This window comes from Hemiscyllium ocellatum, chromosome 4 (genome assembly GCF_020745735.1).
Source record: "Hemiscyllium ocellatum isolate sHemOce1 chromosome 4, sHemOce1.pat.X.cur, whole genome shotgun sequence".
Classification (NCBI taxonomy): domain Eukaryota; kingdom Metazoa; phylum Chordata; class Chondrichthyes; order Orectolobiformes; family Hemiscylliidae; genus Hemiscyllium; species Hemiscyllium ocellatum.
The window spans coordinates 94,673,681-94,689,863 of NC_083404.1; the positions used below are offsets into that span (position 1 = coordinate 94,673,681).

At 39.8% G+C, this 16,183-nt stretch overlaps 1 protein-coding gene across 3 annotated transcripts in view; it reads left to right on the top strand.

Annotated features, from left to right (window-relative positions):
• The window catches only part of LOC132815453 (serine/threonine-protein kinase H1-like), an 88,363-nt gene that overhangs the window by 27,600 nt on the left and 44,580 nt on the right, over nt 1–16,183 (top strand). For all 3 annotated transcript variants that reach the window (XM_060824407.1, XM_060824408.1, XM_060824406.1), the window contains exon 3: nt 10,379–11,045. In XM_060824407.1, coding sequence (XP_060680390.1) covers nt 10,379–11,045 — 667 coding nt within the window. The remainder of the gene's footprint in view (nt 1–10,378; nt 11,046–16,183) is intronic.

Below are 16,183 nucleotides of genomic sequence, written 5' to 3' on the forward strand. Positions count from 1 at the left end.
TAGGAAGGGTTTGGAGGGATATAGCCTGTGTGTTGGCAGGTGGGACTAGGTTGGGTTGGGATATCTGGTCGACATGGACAAGTTGGACTGAAGGGTCTGTTTCCGTGCTATACATCTCTACGACTCTATAGGGCGGAGTCAGCACAGCTTCATCAAGGAGAGGTCATGCCTGACAAGCCTGTTTGAATTCTTTGCAGAGATAAGGAGCAAGTTAGACAGACAAGAGTCAATGAATATGATTCACTTGAATTTCCAGAAGGTCTTTCACAAAGTGCGACACAAGACTCAGCTCAATAAGAGCCCATGGTGTTAGGGGCAAGGTACTGACATAGATAGAGGATTGGCTAACTGGCAGAAGGCAGTGAGTAGGGATAAAAGGGTCTTTTTCAGGATGGTAGCTGGTGACTAGTGGAATTCCACAGGGGTCTGTGTTGGGACCACAACTATTTATGTTACACATTAACAATCTAGATAAAAGAACTGAGGATGTTGTTGCTATGTTTGCAGATGACGTAAGGATAGGTGGATGGGGCAGGTTGTATTAGGGAAATGGGGAGACTGCAGAAAGACTTGGACAGGCTAGGAGAGTAGGTAAAGAAGTGGCAGATGGGGTACAATGTGGTAAGTGTGAATCTTTAGAACTGAGATGAGGAGGAATTTCTTCAGACAGAGGGTGATGAATCTGTGGAACTCAGTGCTGCAGAAGGCTGAGGAGGTCTAATCATTGAGTGTATTTAAGACATAGATAGGTTCTTGGTTGGTAAGGGACCAAGGGTTATGGGAAGATGGTAGAAGAGTAGGGTTGAGAAACATTTTAGCCATAATCAAATGGCATAGCAGATTCAATGGGCTGAAGAGCCTAATTCTACTCCTATGCCTTATGGTATAACTTTGTCCATTGTGTGCACTTTGGTAGGTTGAATAGACGTGTCGACTGTTTTCTAAAGGGGGAATGGCTTTAGAAATCTGATGCAAAAGGATCTTGGGAAAGCTGGTTCAGGATTCTCTTAAGGTTAAATACGGATTCATTTGATGGCTAGGAAGGCAAATGCAATGTCAGCATTCATTTTGAGAGAGCTAGAATACAAGAGCAGAGATGTACTGCTGGGGCTGTATAAGGCTCTGGTCAGACCACGTTTGGAATATTGTGAACAATTTTGGGCTCAATATCTAAGGAAGGATGTATTGGCATTAGGGGGGTCCACAGGAGGTTGACAAGAATGATCCTGGTGATGAAGAGTTTGTCATCTGGAGTGCTTGAGGATTCTGGGTCTGTACTCAATTGTGTTTGGAAGGATGAAGGGGGATCTGATTGAAACATACAGAATACTGAGAGTCCTGGATAGAGTGAACATGATGAAGATGTTTTCATCTAATCGGAGAGACTAGGACCTAAGGGCACAACCTCAGAGTGAAGGGAACTGAGATAAGGAGGAATTTCTTCAGCTAGAGGGAACTCATTGTCACAGAAGGCCTATGGAGGTCAAGTCATTGAGTATATTTAAGACAGAGATAGATAGTTCAAGGGTTACAAGGAGAAGGCAGGAGAATGGGGTCATCAGCCTGAACAACTGGCAGTACAAATTCAGTGGGTTGAATGGCGTAATTCTCCTTTGTGTCTTATAGTCTAATTTTATCTATATTGATTTCAGAGACAAAATACAAAATATTCACGACTAAATTGGCTTAAAACTCCAACCATACTACCCACCTAATGTCATAGTTAAGGTAATTTCCTCAGGGTTGGAGAAGAATGGTATTGGTGAGGAAGGATCATCATCATTCATAAAGGTACCAATGGCATAGGTAGGATTAACACGTTCAGCTGAAGAGGTCTGAGTAACTAGGGGGAAAAAAAATCAAAAAGCAGAACTACAAAAGTAGTAACCTCCAGATTACCAGTGGAGCAATTAACAAATTGACACAGAGTCAATAAAATTGAAAAGTTGATGCGTGGCTGAAAGATTGTTTTGGGAGAAATGGATACTGACAAAAATTATAGGGAATGGAGGAATTATTCCATGAAGACATGTTTCAATTCAATCATGCTGTGGTGAATCAAATAATTAGGGCTATAGAGAGGGTTTCAACCTAAATCATGAGGCAAGAGGTGGTGGAGTAGAGTTCAAGAGAAGGGAAATTTAGAAATTTAAAGAAAAAGACGTGACAAAATATAGGGTAGTAATTTGGGTAATGATTCCATTGTGTAAAAGAAGGAACAAAGCGTAAAGGTACACATGTAAATAAGATCAGAGTAATGAGGAAAATATTAACAAGACAATATATTTCTAGGTTTCATAACAAGATAGATATACAGGGAGAAATAAATAATGAAAATCTGATAGTCAAAGTGAACTGGCGTATATTAGGCTACAGATCAACAAAAACTCAGTGGCAGACATTTAAGGGAACATTTCAGAATATTTAGATTAGGCTCATTCCCACTATGAAGAAAAATAGTGAAGAAAGACAACAGGTGCTTCCAGAAGATGTACAGAAGTAGGACATTTAGAGAACAGCAAAAAATTAAATCGCTACTCCCATAAAAGCATTTGTAAGTTAGAAAATGTTTTTGGAGGTGCTGATGTTGGACTGGGGCATAAAAGTTAAAAATCACACAACACCAGATTATATTCCAACAGATTTGTTTGGAAGCACTAGCTTCCAACCACCTGATGAAGGAGCAGCACTATAAAGGTACAAGCAACCTGCCAATGTAAGTGGTTTCATATCATTGTGAGCTGAAAATGTGAGAAGAAGAAGAAGGGCTCATGCCCAAAACGTCGACTCTCCTGCTCCTTGGATGCTGCCTGACCTGCTGCGCTTTTCCGGCAACATATTTTCAGCTCTGATCCCCAGCATCTGCAGTCCTCACTTTCTCATATCATTGTGAGCCTATAAATAGAGTGCTTACTTTCAAACTTAAATATGTGCCTTGACCTCTAGCTTCTTCAAATAGCAGAAGGAAGTAAACAATCTGCAGTCAATTGATAACTGGTCAAGAAACAACCAGTTATGGTGCATCTGTTCACAGAATAGTAGGTCATGAAGCCACAGGCCAAGGAAGAGTCAGATAGTGAATAATTATTTAAAGGATGACTGACAGAAGATCTCATAGACTCATGGCATTGTCCCAAGCATTGACAGAATCCACTGAAGTCAGCTCTATTCACAAAGGAGAATTTTTTTTCATGCTGTTGATAGGATATCGTGCCTGCAACCTAAAGTCTGCTCCACCAAATACATCATGAGTAGAAGAGTAACCCAAGATGTGCCACCATTTATCACCATTCCTTTGAAAGATCGCCAGGCCAAAGGTTTACTGGGTTGGCATTGAAAATATATTTTGAGTGTCAACAGCATTTTACAATTGACTAGTGTATGATAAAAGACTGTTTTTTCCCATATTTAATATGGTAAGTTGTCCTGGAAAGGATGCATAAGGGAGACCTGGGGATTGTCAGGTGCAGAACCAAAGCTCAGTCAATTATGTGGTGACCTGGGCTCTCCAAAGATATTGAGAATTGCCTTTAACGTTTTGAAACCTATGACTGTACAGTGTTGATAGAAATACTTGCTCCTCAACATCACAGAGATCATGCAACATAAGGAACTATCATTCAGGAGCCGGTCTGGGGAAGTGAATGTATCGAGATTACCAATAAAGTGAGAGAATGTAAGTATTCAACCGAATTAATAAGTTGAGGCACACAGCCTAATACTACACCACAGAATTGACAAGAGAGAGTCAATATTTGTTCACGTAGATTGAAGATGGGCTGCATATGACTACATAGATGACACTTCTGAAATGGGTGGACGAATGTCCACATACGCAGGACATAGTCAAAAAAGACTTTCCTGGCTCAGAAGTCCAGAATGCTGTTAAAAAGAATTTGCCTAGCTGAGATAGAAAGAAAATATCAGTTTCAACAAGACAGCCATCTTCTGCAAAGAGAATTCATGAGATTAATAGTTTTTTTTCAAATGTTGAAATGGAGCAGAAAGAAATATATTGTAAGTGAAAGAAAGTGAGGAGATTAAGAGTCTTCCTGTTTGAAAGGTCTTTACAGATCTCACACTATCAATAACAGAATCAAAATGAACCATCCTCAAGTCAAAGGTTGACCAATATTCCAAGTCCAAAAACATTGAATCTGGCAGAGTTGTGAAACTACCTAGACTGCCTATCTTTTTGAAGTCAGAGACTTGAGGGGAGATTGGATGATGGTAAATGTAATTGTATTCATAAATGTAGAAAAATTAATAATAGAAAAAAAATTGACTGGTGAGCTGTTTTGTAATATATTGGGATTTAAAATACAAAAACTATATCTATCAGACTAATGTAACCTGTTCCTAATCATTAACATGCAATGAACTACTTCTTAATTAAGACAAGAGCTTCTTCTCATTCGACTAACATGTGATTTTCCTCTGTCACATCAGACCAGTCCTCATTATTGACCTGGCCTTTACAACCCATAATCCCACTATAATCATGCTTCCCTCCCACTGTGATCCTGCTTCCTCCATGTTTCCCCAACAAATTTTCAAAGGACCATGCTACATGCCCAGGAGGCCATACCTTGATCTCCTTGAACATGCTCCATTGGTCAACCATACCCCAATTCCATTCCACACCCACCATAGTCTTTCTGTGGTCAGCCATGTTTTGATCTGCTTTCATTGATGCTACTTGAGTGTGCGTGACTTTTTAAGAATTCACACATGAGATGTGAGCAACGCTGACTGGGCCAGCGTTTATTGCCCATCCTTTGTTACCCTTGAGAAGGTGAGCTGCTTTCTTGAATGCTGCTATCCATTTAGTGTAGGTAGACCTACAATGTCATTAGGAAGGGAGTTCCAGAATTTTGGCACAGTGGTACTGAAGGAATGGTGATATATTTTCATGTCTGAATGGTGAGTGGTGTGGAGAGAAACTTGCAGGTGGTACTACCCATGTGTGTACTATCCTTGTGTTTTAGATAGTGGATTTGGAAAGTGCTGTGTATGCGCTTTGCTGAATGCATTAAATGACATTCCAGCTGCTTGCAATCAGGAATATATATAATTCTTCTTCAATGGGCAACATGGTGACTCAATAGTTAGCACCAGGGACCTGGGTTCGATTCCAGCCTCGGGCGACTGTCTATGTGGAGTTTACACATTCTCCCCGTGCCTGCATGGGTTTCCTCCGGGTGCTCCGGTTTCCTCCCACAGCCCAAAGATGTGCAGGCCAGGTGAATTGGCCATGCTAAATTGCCCATAGTGTTAGGTGCATTAGTCAGAGGGAAATGGCTCTGGGTGGATTACTCTTCCAAGGGTCGGTGTGGGTTTGTTGGGCCGAAGGGCCTGTTTCCACATTGCAGGGAATCTAATCTAATCTAATCTAAATCTGGTGCTGCCTAAATTTGTTACTTTCATTCCCGCATCGGAAAGCTCAAAGTTTACCTCCCACCCACACAATTCCCATTTCCAGTGTCTACATAAAATCCCCCCAAAGAGATTGAGTGGGATATAACTATGTAAAGTGGGTGGTGAAAATGTGGCAGGCGAAGTGAAATGTTGAAAAATGTCAGGCTGTTCCAGGATGAATAGAAAAGTATAATATTATTTACTACAGAGGGACTACAGAATGCTGTGGTACAGAGGCACCTAGATGTGCTTGTACATGATTCACTAAAGCATAGCTTGAAAATTCTTCAGGCAGATTGCAAGTTGAATATTGGTATTTATTGCAAAGAAAATGCTGTACTAAAAGTAAGGAAGTCTTGCTACTAATGCATATGCTGCATTTGGATTTTCAGAAACATCTTCACCATCTTTAATGCTTTTGTCGAGCCGTGTTGTGAGTTTCTTGCTAGATAGTGGCGAGTTGCCAATGAAGAAAGAATTAGCATTTCTAAATACCTTACTAAAGCTGTGACTCCTCTCATTAGTACTCAGCAAATGGCAGATGAAGTATATGTGGATAAATGTGAAGCTGTCCACATTAGTAGGAGAAATAGAATGACAGTGTTATTCAAATGATGATAGATTGGAAAATGCTAATGTGTAAAAGGGACCTGAGTCTCCATGTATAATCATTGAAAGCAAGCAAATAGATGCAGGAAGCAATTATTTATTTTAAGAAAGTCTGAGTACACTGGGCCTGAATTCATTGGAATTTTTAAGATGGGAAGGATCTCAATAAAACATTAAATTCTGACAGAACTGAACAAATTGCATGCAGGGATCATGCTACCTCCGGCTAGAGTCATTGTCACAGGATATGTGGTACATAAGAGCATAAGAAATAGGAATTGGAGTAGGCCATTAAGCGTCTTTTGCCTGCTCTGTCATTCTATAAGATGGGTGCAGATGTGCCCCAGGCCCTCACTCTTCCTTCACATCTTCTCCTCATGGCCCTCAAATCCTCAATATTTCAAAAATCGATCAACCTCCTCTTCAAATAGTCTCAGCAATCTAGCCTCCACAATTCCCTGGGGTAGAGAATTTCAGTCATTCGTTATCTGAAAGAAGAAATTCCTTCACATCTCAGTTTTAAATGAGTGTCCTCTTACTACATTCTGTAGTTAAAGATATCCACACTAGTGGAAAAATCTTCTCAACATCTACCATGAAAAGCTCTCACAGAAATGCTCATCCCCTCACAGACTTTAGACACCCTACACTCACTACACACACATATACACTCTCTCTCACACTCACAACCCCCGACCCAGACAGACAGACACACAGACAGACACAATGACCCATATATATTTTGTGGGGTGAATTTGTATTTGCAGAGTTATATTGTACTTTGCTCAAAAACTGCATGAATTCATGTAAAACTCTGTTATCTCACTTTTCAGATTAGAATCATTGTAAACATCATGGCATAGTCAGAGATCACAGGGGGCTAACACTTTCAAAATATTGTCTAGCTAACACCAATTTTACAGCTAACCTGAGAATGCAACTTTTAAAAAAAATTTTGTGATTTACACATGAAAGAAGTGAAACTATCATGATATTCGAACAGATGAAAGACACAACAGACAATCAAGGTATTTTTCAATGTTAATTTCAATTACATCACACTGTAAATTTTTGCTATAAATTATGTGCCTTACAATTGTGTCCTCCACAATCACCTGATGAAGGAGCGGTGCTCCAAAAGCCAGTGCTTCCAATTAAACCTGTTGGACTATAACCCGGTGTTGTGTGATTTTTAACTTTGTACACCCCAGTCCAACACTGGTCTCTAAAAATTACCTAAGGAAGGATGCCCTTGCATTGGACACAATTCAAACAATGTTTCCTGGATTGATTCCTGTGACAAATGTATTGTCTGAAGAGAAGTTGAGCAGATTGAGCTTCTACGCACTGATTTAGAAGAATGTGAGGTGATCTTTTTGTAACATTCTAGGGGAACGTGACAGGGTAAGTTGCTGAAAGGATTGTTTCCTCTCATGACAGGGTCCAGAACCAAAGGCACATCTTCAGATTAAATATTAAATCTTCCATGTAAGACAGAAATGAGAAGGATTTCTTCCATCAGAGAGTTATGAATCTTTGGCATTCTGTACCCTGGAGAATAATGGCATTGAATATATTCAAAACTGAGTTTTTGAATGAGAAGTGAAAGTAGTGTTATGTGGGCCTGGCAGTAAAGTGGAGTTGAGGCCATGGTCAGAACAGCCAATAAATAGAGGAGCAAGCTCATGTGGCTAAATGGCCTAATCCTGCTTCCAGTTCTCACTTTCGTATTCTAATACAACCATTCCTGCTTACCCATCTCTCCAGGCCTTCATGGCTTTTAATCCTCTGGAAGTTTATTTCAATTTCTCTGCCTTCTTTCCTTCAGTCAAACGCCCACTGAAAAACCCATTGGCTTGGGCATTTTGATCATGCCTCTGAATATTTCTTTATTTCTGGTTGACATCTATGTTTGTAAGTTACAGAAGAAAGTTAGGACTACAGGGCTGGAGATCAGAGTCGAGAGTGTGGTGCTGGAAAAGCACAGCAAAAAACTGATGAGGGGCTTATGCCCAAAACGTTGATTCTCTTACTCCTCGGATGTTGCCTGACCTGCTGTACTTGTCCTGCACAACTCTCTTGTTAAGTTACAGGCACTGTACAAATATATGATGATGTTCTTCATTCACAAAAAAAAATCCAGGTGCAGTTAACTTTGTGGCTCATTGGGTGGGTTTAAAATATCTTTTTCACCAGTCAGATCTTTCTGGTATACGACGGAAGGGTTTCCCTTGGCCTGAGCTTAAGATCCAGTACCAGACAAAGCTGGACCATGGACCATTGCAAACAGTGGAAATGGTTGCATAGAGGGAGGAATCAGCCTATTCTAATCTGTCATTGCATACATTGGCAGGTGAATTAGACTCACAATAAGAACAATTAGTTAGTAAAGCACCTTGTCTGATCCACATTCTCATGCAATCAGTGAATACTAAGTCAGAAAGCAATAGGTTTGGAAATCTGGAAGGTGGCTGGTATTCTAATCGCTGGCCCTTCCCCAGTGCTGAAGCATCTGCTTTATCAGTGAGATGTAGTTGTATAATTCAACTTGAGCATTTTGTTAACACTTGTACAGAATCTAGATATGAGAGCAGACTTTCATATGTCTAGTGCTTGGTTCAAACCATAACTGGTTTTCATGGAGGCAAAAATGTGCTGACAGACCTACCATTTGTTAGAATATGGTGCATATGAAGAACGTGATTGAGCAAAAGGAGGACCAGAATCTCAAAACCAAGACTAAGACCGTTACGCATGCTTCAGAGATGTGGACAATAGCAGGTGCCTTAAAACACTGGAGAAGTACTGGCTCGCTTTTAGGATGGCCTCTGTATGAGGAGGCAGTGAAGTGGTACCTTCACAAGATCCTCCGAATCTGTTGGCATGAAAGGCAGACCAACAGCAGTGTCATTGACCAAGTCAACATGCCCAATGTCGGCACATCAAGGTTATCAACACCACCTCTACAGAGCGAGATTTGTTATTCAAGTAACTGATTTACTTCAAATTCAGTCATGACAGGAGAAACTTAGAACTCTAGAAACATTTTAGAAATGTCCTCAAAGCATCGGTGAAGAGATTAAACATCCCCAATTACTCTTGGAAGTTGCTGGTTTGTGACTAAATGAAATGGAATTGATTTAGTCAAGAAAGCACTGAATACATTGACAGAATTCATCAGGAATAAACAAAGATAAGGTGAAACATCAGAAGCATGCCCAAAATCTCCAAACAACTCATTTTCCATTCCTTTAATCACTTTCTGCCCTGCTTGTGGTAAAGTCCACAATTTGCAGATTGGATCTATCAGCCATCTCAAACTCCATGTAATTAGAGTGGAAGTAAGTCATTCTAAGAGATTGAACATAGAACATAGAACAGTACAACACAGTACAGGCCCTTCAGCCCTTGATGTTGTGCCAACCTTTTATCCCACTCTGAGATTAAACTAATCTACATATCCTTCATTTTACTTTCATTTATGTGCCCATCCAAGAATCGCCAGAATGTCCCTAATGTATCTGATTCTACTACCACTACTGACAGTGTAAGAAAAGGTTTAGATGGTTTAGATGATAATGGATGATAATACTCATACATTTTATCATGAATTGTGCTAGTAGTGATGAATTCCTGGTATCTGCAGTTTATCTTATGAGAATTTATATTTGTTCTTGTTAGTTGTCCAACTTGTGGCCACCATTTAGAAAAAGAAGAGGTAGGCAGAGTCTATTGTAGCCAGGTTGGCGCCAGGATGACAGTTTAATATTGGAGCCTGATCAAAGATTAGAGGCAGGTGCACTAAGGTAAAGTATTTCAGAGTCTTGCTTATGGTTGATTAACCAATCAAAACCTAAATTTATGATCAACATTGAGACACATGACACCTCAAACATTATGAAATTGAATCATGTGACCTGGCATTCTCAGTAATGGTGACAACAGGTACATCTTGGAAAATAAAGAAATCATCTTATTTGCCTATGGACTACTGTGTATATACACACCTCTAATTGTTTTCCATGTTAGTAGTGAAAATGAGCTGCAGTATATGTTATTGGTTAACAAGTGTATTCCATTTGATATTATGAATGCTAGATATGTAAATATAATTAAGCTTAACTATTAGAATGGATTTCCCAAATGAAATCAGCAAATTGTATACCGATGACTTAGTTTCTATCTTTTAACTATTATATGCAGTGATCTAATATTACAAATATGGCTTGACTATGCTGTTTGCATAAAAATTTAACCTCGTCATATGGAATATTAGAACTGGTGTATTGTAAAGCATTCCAGCTACATCAATGAGCAATGTTGATAAATCTATACTGTTCATCTTCATCAGGTATGATATCAAGGCTCTTATTGGGCGAGGAAGCTTCAGCAGAGTGGTGAGAGTTGAACACAGAGCGACCAAACAGCCTTTTGCCATCAAAATGATTGAAACAAAAGCTAAAGAAGGAAAGGAGGTATGTGAGTCTGAGCTGAATGTGCTTCGGAGAGTGAGCCATCGCAATATCATTCAGCTGATCGAGGTTTTTGAGACCCAGGATCGTATCTACATGGTGATGGAACTAGCTACTGGTGGAGAACTTTTTGACCGTGTAATTGCCAAAGGATCATTCACAGAGAGAGATGCAACAAGGGTATTGCAGATGGTTTTAGATGGGGTCAGATACTTACATACCTTGGGAATTACACACAGAGATTTGAAACCAGAAAATCTTCTTTATTATCATCCAGGATCAGATTCCAAGATCCTTGTCACTGACTTTGGACTGGCCAATTCTGGGAACAAAGGTGGAGACTGGTCCATGAGGACCACTTGTGGCACACCAGAATACATTGCGCCTGAAATTTTGTTGAGAAAACCTTACACCAATGCAGTAGATATGTGGGCTTTAGGTGTAATCTCCTATATTTTGCTGAGTGGAACTATGCCGTTTGAAGATGAAAACCGGACCAGGCTTTACAGGATGATTCTCAAATGCAAATACAGTTATATAGGTGAGGTAGGTGAAACTTCTTGAATTATTAGTTTAAAGCTGTAACTTTCACTTTTCAAGTTCTTGAAAACTTAAGGTAAAATTTCTTATTTACCTTTATTTTGCAATTAAATTTACAACTTCTTATATAGACTTCTCTTGTGACATTCTAGTACATATATTTTTTAGCAGTTCGAGACACGTCAGTAGATATTGTTCATTTTACACCATCACCAAAGTCAATATTACCTGAAAAGCATTTTTTAACAAAACTGGGATACTAGTAGATTTTTTTTTCTTGTAAAGCTCTCATTCAAGAATTAAATAAAGTGAAACTTGTATAATCATTATTTGGTAAATTGACCATATCAATTCTAAATAAGGTCAAGTTAACAAAAAATATTTGAAAAGAAAAGCTCAACTGATATATAAAACAAATAGAATTCATGCAAAATTCTCTTAAAATGTTAATGCTCTTTAAAAGATGCCCAATGTGTATATATTTTGTGCACTTTGCTGCTTAGTGGGAGAAATCTTCAAATAAATTGCCACTTATTCTCATAAGCTATCTACCTCGGATGCTTATGGAGAAGCTGCATTGATAAATGAAGTGAAAATGGCGAGTTTGTTAATAGGATTTTAAAAAATTGATCTGCATTAAAATCTAGTGATCCTTACTTAGAAGAAGTGTGGCGGCTACTATACAAATTGACATTGAGTTCATAATTATACTGCATTTAGAGACTTTAGAACCATTGAATCTCATCTCCTGAATCAGCTATTGTCAGAAATGGTTCTCTTTCATTTATCACAGTTTTAAGACTTAAGTAGACTCTAAATAGGAAAAAAATACAATGCTGACTTCAACATGTTACCAACAGCACATTCAATACATTAAAACAAACTTTAAGTTCTTTACAACATTGCACTTTATGATAATTTTAGCAAAAATCTAAAAGTGAGGTAAAAAGGATGTAGATTCAGTAGATTGGCCAATGCCTATTCATACCTGGTTATTCTAATAATATTAACTTTCTGCTGTCAGTGTGGTCTGCACACCACACAATTGAACAGCATTGTGTAGGATTTGCAGTGCTAGGTACATAGGTCATACATCGCAATGATAGACTGCAAAAAGCAAGTAGCATGTTCCTTTGGTTGTTCGTAATAGACAAAATACAGGCTATGATCAACCAGCCTGTGCTTGCACAAACCTAAATTAAAACGTTTGTTGTTAAATATAATTTTGAAATTGGACAGGACTTTCTGAACAATATAGAGTGTGCTAATAGCTACACTAACAACCAATCTGCTATAATCAGTCAACTCATAACTTGGCTCATTTACTCTTGCGAGAAGAGATATATATTCATTTCCAGGGACACGTTCTCCATAAACAGAAGGAATGTATTAAAGCCAGGAGTTTCTGCACTCTCGAGTTCTCCATTGCTATATTAACAACAACTCCTGGGCCAATCAGAATCATTTTTCCAACCAATCAACACCCTTTTCTTCAGTAATATAAATTATTATGTTTGTTTGCAATTTGGAATTCTTGAACTTGTTCTAATAAGTGTAAGAATAAACATTTAAGCCACATTAATCTCTCCCTCTTTCATGGCTGTTTGTGGATCTTGCTGTTGGCAATTAGTTGCCATTTCTTTTACATTAGAAAGAGAATGACCAAACTCAAAAATTGTTTGATTACTTGTAGTGTTTTAGGACATCCTGTAGAGAGACACTAATATCCTGAATCATCTTCCATTGTGGGATATAAGGAAGCAATTGTTGCCCAAACTGGGCCTGGTGCTGTAAGAAACCTCTTTTGAAAACCAAGCAAGTCCAAGATCTGAATCTTCTTGGTGATTCTCATGTATGGTCACAAGCTTGCATTCTAGGCACAACGATAGCTCTGCTACTGCTGGACCACTCATTCCCGCCAGGGAGACTGCTTGTGAATTCCATATGCAGAGGAACTTCAATTATCTGAACGAGATGGGTGGGCACTATTTCGTTTGGATAATTGATTTTTGGTTAATTGATTCAATGTCTCTCCTCTGGAGCTCAGAGTTTTCTGAAGTTCCCTTCTTCCTTGCTCTGCCTATCTTGCTCCCTCTGTCTGTCTCAAGGTTTGTTTCAGAGCAGACACACACCTATGTGTAATGGACCTGCAGCAATTCCCCCCCCCCCACCCGAAATCAGTTCAATGGGATTGACACAGCGAGCACCTGCGAGGTTCATTCCCCACTCAGGAAACTAGACAGCAGCACATGCAAGCCCACATCTGCCCACCCCAAACTCTGCCTGCTGTCCACCCCCAACCACACCCCCCACCCACACCTCCCGTCTGCACCCCCAACCCCATCCAACACTGACCCTATCTGCCCCCACCCATCATGTCCCCTCACATCCACGTCCCCACCTCCCCCATCTGCCCCCGCCCTCATCAGCTTCCATGAGTCCCCCCCCCCCACCGTCCGCTCCCCTTCCCCTCTCCGGGGCAGCAGAATGGACACCAACAGTAAGACTGCTGCGTGAGTCTCAAAACAGCATGCATGTATACACACACACACACACACACACACACACACACACACACACACACACACATGCACGCACGCTCACGCACGCACGCATGTGCGCTCACAAACACACACACACACACACACACACACAAACACAAAACATTTTACAGCAACTTTTTGACAGGTTCCACCTCTGCCCTGTACATGACAATGTTGGAGAGATTATCTGGGGAAGGTGGGGGGGGTGGGGTTGGGGTACATCTCTGTGTAGAACTCCAGGGAAAGTGTGGGGAGAGAGAGAGGGCGGGAGGTCAGTCATTTGGAGACGGTGCCAGGGCTCCCACCGATGTCCCGAACTATTCTCGGCAGCATTTCAGTAATGCCCCGAGTTCATTTTTAATCATAAACAAAAGACGCGATCAGTGTTGAAACACCTCTTTGGTGTCATGTTTCTAGCGGGATCTTGAGATTTTCTTCGGATAATCCAAAATTCGGATAATTAACATTTGGATAATCGAGGTTCCTCTGTAGACTGGCTGCAGCTGCATTTAAATATCTATGTAAGAATGCATGGCCCATGGACAACACTTATGCAGTCAATCTTCCAATAGCCTAACGGTCTGATATTGACTGGTAGGTTGTTTGCATTTTCTCCTGCATTGACCGAGTGTATACCAGCCGCTGTTCTTTGGGCATGTGACATTGATATCAGTAAGAGCTTCCAGTGTTTGACTTCATCAACATATTTAGTCAAGTACCCAATATGGGAATTCTGTTCAGTTTCCAAGTGAAGATATTTTCACACGGAGTCTTCACCCTGGTCACCTCATGAATGGGCTTGCATTTATGTGATCCCTGACTGACTCCATTACTGCTATCAGTATGCCACATGTAATGTTTGTTTGGTTACATCTTGCTGTAGCCTCCATTAACGTTTTTGGAATGAGAATTCCTATAGCGTAGAGCCCAATGTTCATTTACACCACATGCTTTGCAAAGATCTTGGAACACTCAAACATTCAGCAAGATCATGAATGAGTTTGTATTTCAGATCCCACATAATTTTTCTATTCCCTAAAAGCTTTGATTCCCCTATCTAAAAGGAATCTATCTGTCTTTGCCTTAAAAATATTTGATGATCCCTCCTTCATTATGTTCTGAGGCAGAGAATTGAAAGTCAGATAACTGACAAAGTTCTGTGCAACTCTGACCTCAAAGTGTGATTCCAATGTGTTAAAGAGTTCCCCCTTGATCTGGACTCACGCACAAGCAGAAACATCCTCTCTATGTCCTGGTCAAGACCATCTTGCCTACTTCATTCTAGCCACCCTTCACTCCTTTAAGTTCCTGTCAACACTGGACTAGATTGGGTTGGGATATCTGATCAGTATGGATGGGATGGACCGAAGGGTCTGTTTCCATGCTGTACATCTCTATGACTCTATGACTTGTCCAATCTGTACAACTAAGATAGCCCTGTTATTCCTAATATCTATCTGGTAAACCTTCTCTGAACCACCTCAAACAAATATCCATCCTTTCTCAAATAAGGGTATCAAAACTGCAGTATTCAAGATGTGATTTCACAAATTCCCTGCATAACTGAAACAAAACATTGTTACTTTTCTGTTCAATTCCTCAGCCTTCTATTCACCTTTATAATTACTTAATCTGTATATTAATTTTTTGTTATATCTGCAATTATTCTCCATTTAAGAAATACTCTTTATTTTTCAATATAAAAGTCAGCAGCTTTACATTTTTTTCCTACATTATCCTCTATCTGCCAGAGTTTTGCCCACTCACTTCATCTAACTCTCTGTCTGGAGCCTTCTTATTATCTTCTTCACAAAACATTTACATCTTTGTGACATCTGCACATTCACCTATCATGTGTTTACTCTCCTCATACAGATCATTAACATAAAATGTGAAAAGTTGAGGCCTTGACCTGATCCCTCTGTGACTCCGCTGTTTATATTTTGTTCATCTGAAAAACAGCTTTTGTATGTACTCCACGTTTACTGCCATCTAGTCATTCTTCTATCCAGACTAATGTGTTACCCCTGGCAACTTTGAGCTCCTGCATTACACAATAAGCTTTTGTGTTGCATTTTGTCAAAGTCTCCTGGAAATCCAAATTGTTCTAAAAAGTCACGTGTTACTTTTTCAAAGAAGTCCATAAATTGGTTAAACATGATTTTCCTTTCAAAAATTATGCTGGTTCTCCCCAGTTACCTTGAAATTTTTCAAATGCCCAGACACCTCATTAAGAATTGATTTCCACATCTTCCTCACTCAACTAACTAGCCTATAGTTTCTGGTTTCTGCTTCAGACCCTTTCTGGCATAAAGGAATTATGTTTGCTGCTTTCCAGTCTGACAGAACCTTAGCTTTAAAATTAATGAGTTAGCAAACTTTAAAATTAATACAAACCTATTGACTACCTCATTAGGAAACTTTTCTAGAAACTAGGATGTTGATCAAGACCCAGGAACTTGCCAGCCCACAGCTCCATCAGTTTTCTCTGTATCACTTCTCTGGTGATGGTAATCTCACCAAGTCCAAATATCTTGAGCTGCTTCGACCATGACCTTCCCTCTCTTGTAAGGACAGAAGTAGACAAGTTCACTGATGATT